The sequence below is a fragment of the Seriola lalandi genome, unplaced genomic scaffold (assembly GCF_002814215.2).
Source record: "Seriola lalandi dorsalis isolate HSWRI2012SDOR001 ecotype SW California unplaced genomic scaffold, Sedor1 jcf7180002002584, whole genome shotgun sequence".
Classification (NCBI taxonomy): Eukaryota; Metazoa; Chordata; class Actinopteri; order Carangiformes; family Carangidae; genus Seriola; species Seriola lalandi.
In genome coordinates, this window is record NW_019473240.1 from 1 (window position 1) to 1,654 (window position 1,654).

General features: G+C 42.8%; 1 protein-coding gene across 1 annotated transcript; it reads right to left on the minus strand.

The window, feature by feature from the left end:
- Window positions 1-49: 49 nt before the first annotated feature.
- Window positions 50-1,648, minus strand: LOC111665977 (rho GTPase-activating protein SYDE1-like). Its single transcript, XM_023421147.2, has 4 exons — window positions 1,565-1,648; window positions 1,218-1,337; window positions 1,051-1,139; window positions 50-474 (listed from the first exon to the last, which is right to left on the minus strand). Exons 1-4 carry the CDS (start codon window positions 1,581-1,583, stop codon window positions 331-333), a joined length of 372 nt encoding a protein of 123 aa, XP_023276915.1. The 5' UTR covers window positions 1,584-1,648; the 3' UTR covers window positions 50-330.
- Window positions 1,649-1,654: the final 6 nt, after the last annotated feature.

Sequence of the window (1,654 nt, forward strand, 5' to 3'; positions counted from 1 at the left end):
ATATAGCTATATTCTTGCTACTGAAAAAAATACGCAAGAATATTTTCCATACACATATAATTATATTTTTCCATCTAAAACGGCCGCACACCAGAACTTTAAGCCATGTAGACATCACGTTGTTGAAGTTTGGGAGGTGTGAGCATCAGCCACTGAGAGCGTCTGTGACCTACAGTTACCCCAGATGTTCAGTTACATCTTCACAGAAGCTTGTTTCCAGAATTAGATGATCGTAGCATATCAACAGGTCTGGGTTCTGTTCTGTTCTGTGGGTCAGAGCTGATGTGGGTCTGTCACAACATCCTGGTGATTTACTACATATATTACATATTATACCTTTAGTCCTCGTCGCTCTATCTCTGCCACGGTCTTCTGGATCAGCAGAGGGACTGGAGCTGCAGAACCTTCTTTCTCCACCAGGTTGTGCAGTTCCACCCCAAACACATTAGCAGGTGCTGAGCTGTCAGTGCTGGGCTGTGGAGAGTTACAGTCACTTTAACCCTTTGACATTGATGGATGTTTCTATTAATATCTTTGCAATAATACAGGATAGAAATATGTTTTGAATGTTGCTAATATCTGTAGACTCTCCACTTTCTGTTTCATATTCCTTCGATGGTACATGACTCATAGCCGGAGCTAAAAGGCCTCAAAGCAGGCCTCTAAAATTTAAAACACTTTTATCTTCACATTTATCTCTTATTTTACTTACATTTTGGTCTATTTTTATGAACCTAAGACTTTGGTAAACCAATTTCAAGAACCAAAACAATTCATCCACATCTGCAAAGGTAAAGGTACGGATTTGGAAAATTTCAAAAAAACGGGCTCCCAGGGCATCATTATAAACACTTTGGTATTATCTTATATGTAAGTTGTTAAGAAGTAATGCAGAAGGACACTGAGAGGAGATGAAGGTCAGTGTAAATGGGAATGGTCTGATCTGGTTCTGGTTTTAGACCGTATCAGGGTCCTAATTACCTCATGTTTGGTGGATCTGGAGTTTCTATCAGTTTCATTCATAGTAATCACAGTGTTCATGACTGATACCTGTGTGTCCCACTTTTCTTGTAGAGACAGTTTGACATAAAGAAGTCCTCTGGGCTCCAGCTTCACACAGAGCTGCTGACTGCGACTCCCTGACACACACATGACAACAGATCAACACCATCACTCACAGGTGGAGCAGTGACATCACAGTGTTCAGTGTACTGTACCTTTAAAGAGTGGAGGGATGGAGACTCCACCCAGACAGCACACTCTGTTCCTGGTTGGAGCTCCTGAAGTCTGACTCTGATCCGTCCCTGGTTTAGTCCCACCCACTGCCTGTGGATTGGCTGCAGAGACAGAAACACATGAAATACAAACATACACAGGAAGTGTGACCTGAAGCTAAATCTACTCAGGTCCAGAGGTCGAGTATCTAGAGTAGCTAGAGGAAAGATCATCAATGTAAAGGGTTCGTCCTCTGGAGATCAGGAACTATTGGTAGTAGCAGTAACATTAGTAGTATTAGTATTAGTATGTAGTAGTTATGACTGCATTCTATAGAAACTAGCAGGACCTGGTGTGAGCACCACCATGCGGAGCTGCCGGGCTCTCTCCAGCTCCAGGTGGAAGGTGTGGTTTAATGAGAGGGCAGAACCTCGCAGGT

What these genes read in the sequence shown, in the direction of transcription:
- LOC111665977 (XM_023421147.2), bottom strand. An exon ending in CATCCCTCCACTCTTTAAAG is followed by an intron (nt 1,140 to 1,217) that starts GTACAGTACACT and finishes TGTGTGTGTCAG; the next exon opens with GGAGTCGCAGTCAGCAGCTC. An exon ending in AAGAAAAGTGGGACACACAG is followed by an intron (nt 475 to 1,050) that starts GTATCAGTCATG and finishes AACTCTCCACAG; the next exon opens with CCCAGCACTGACAGCTCAGC.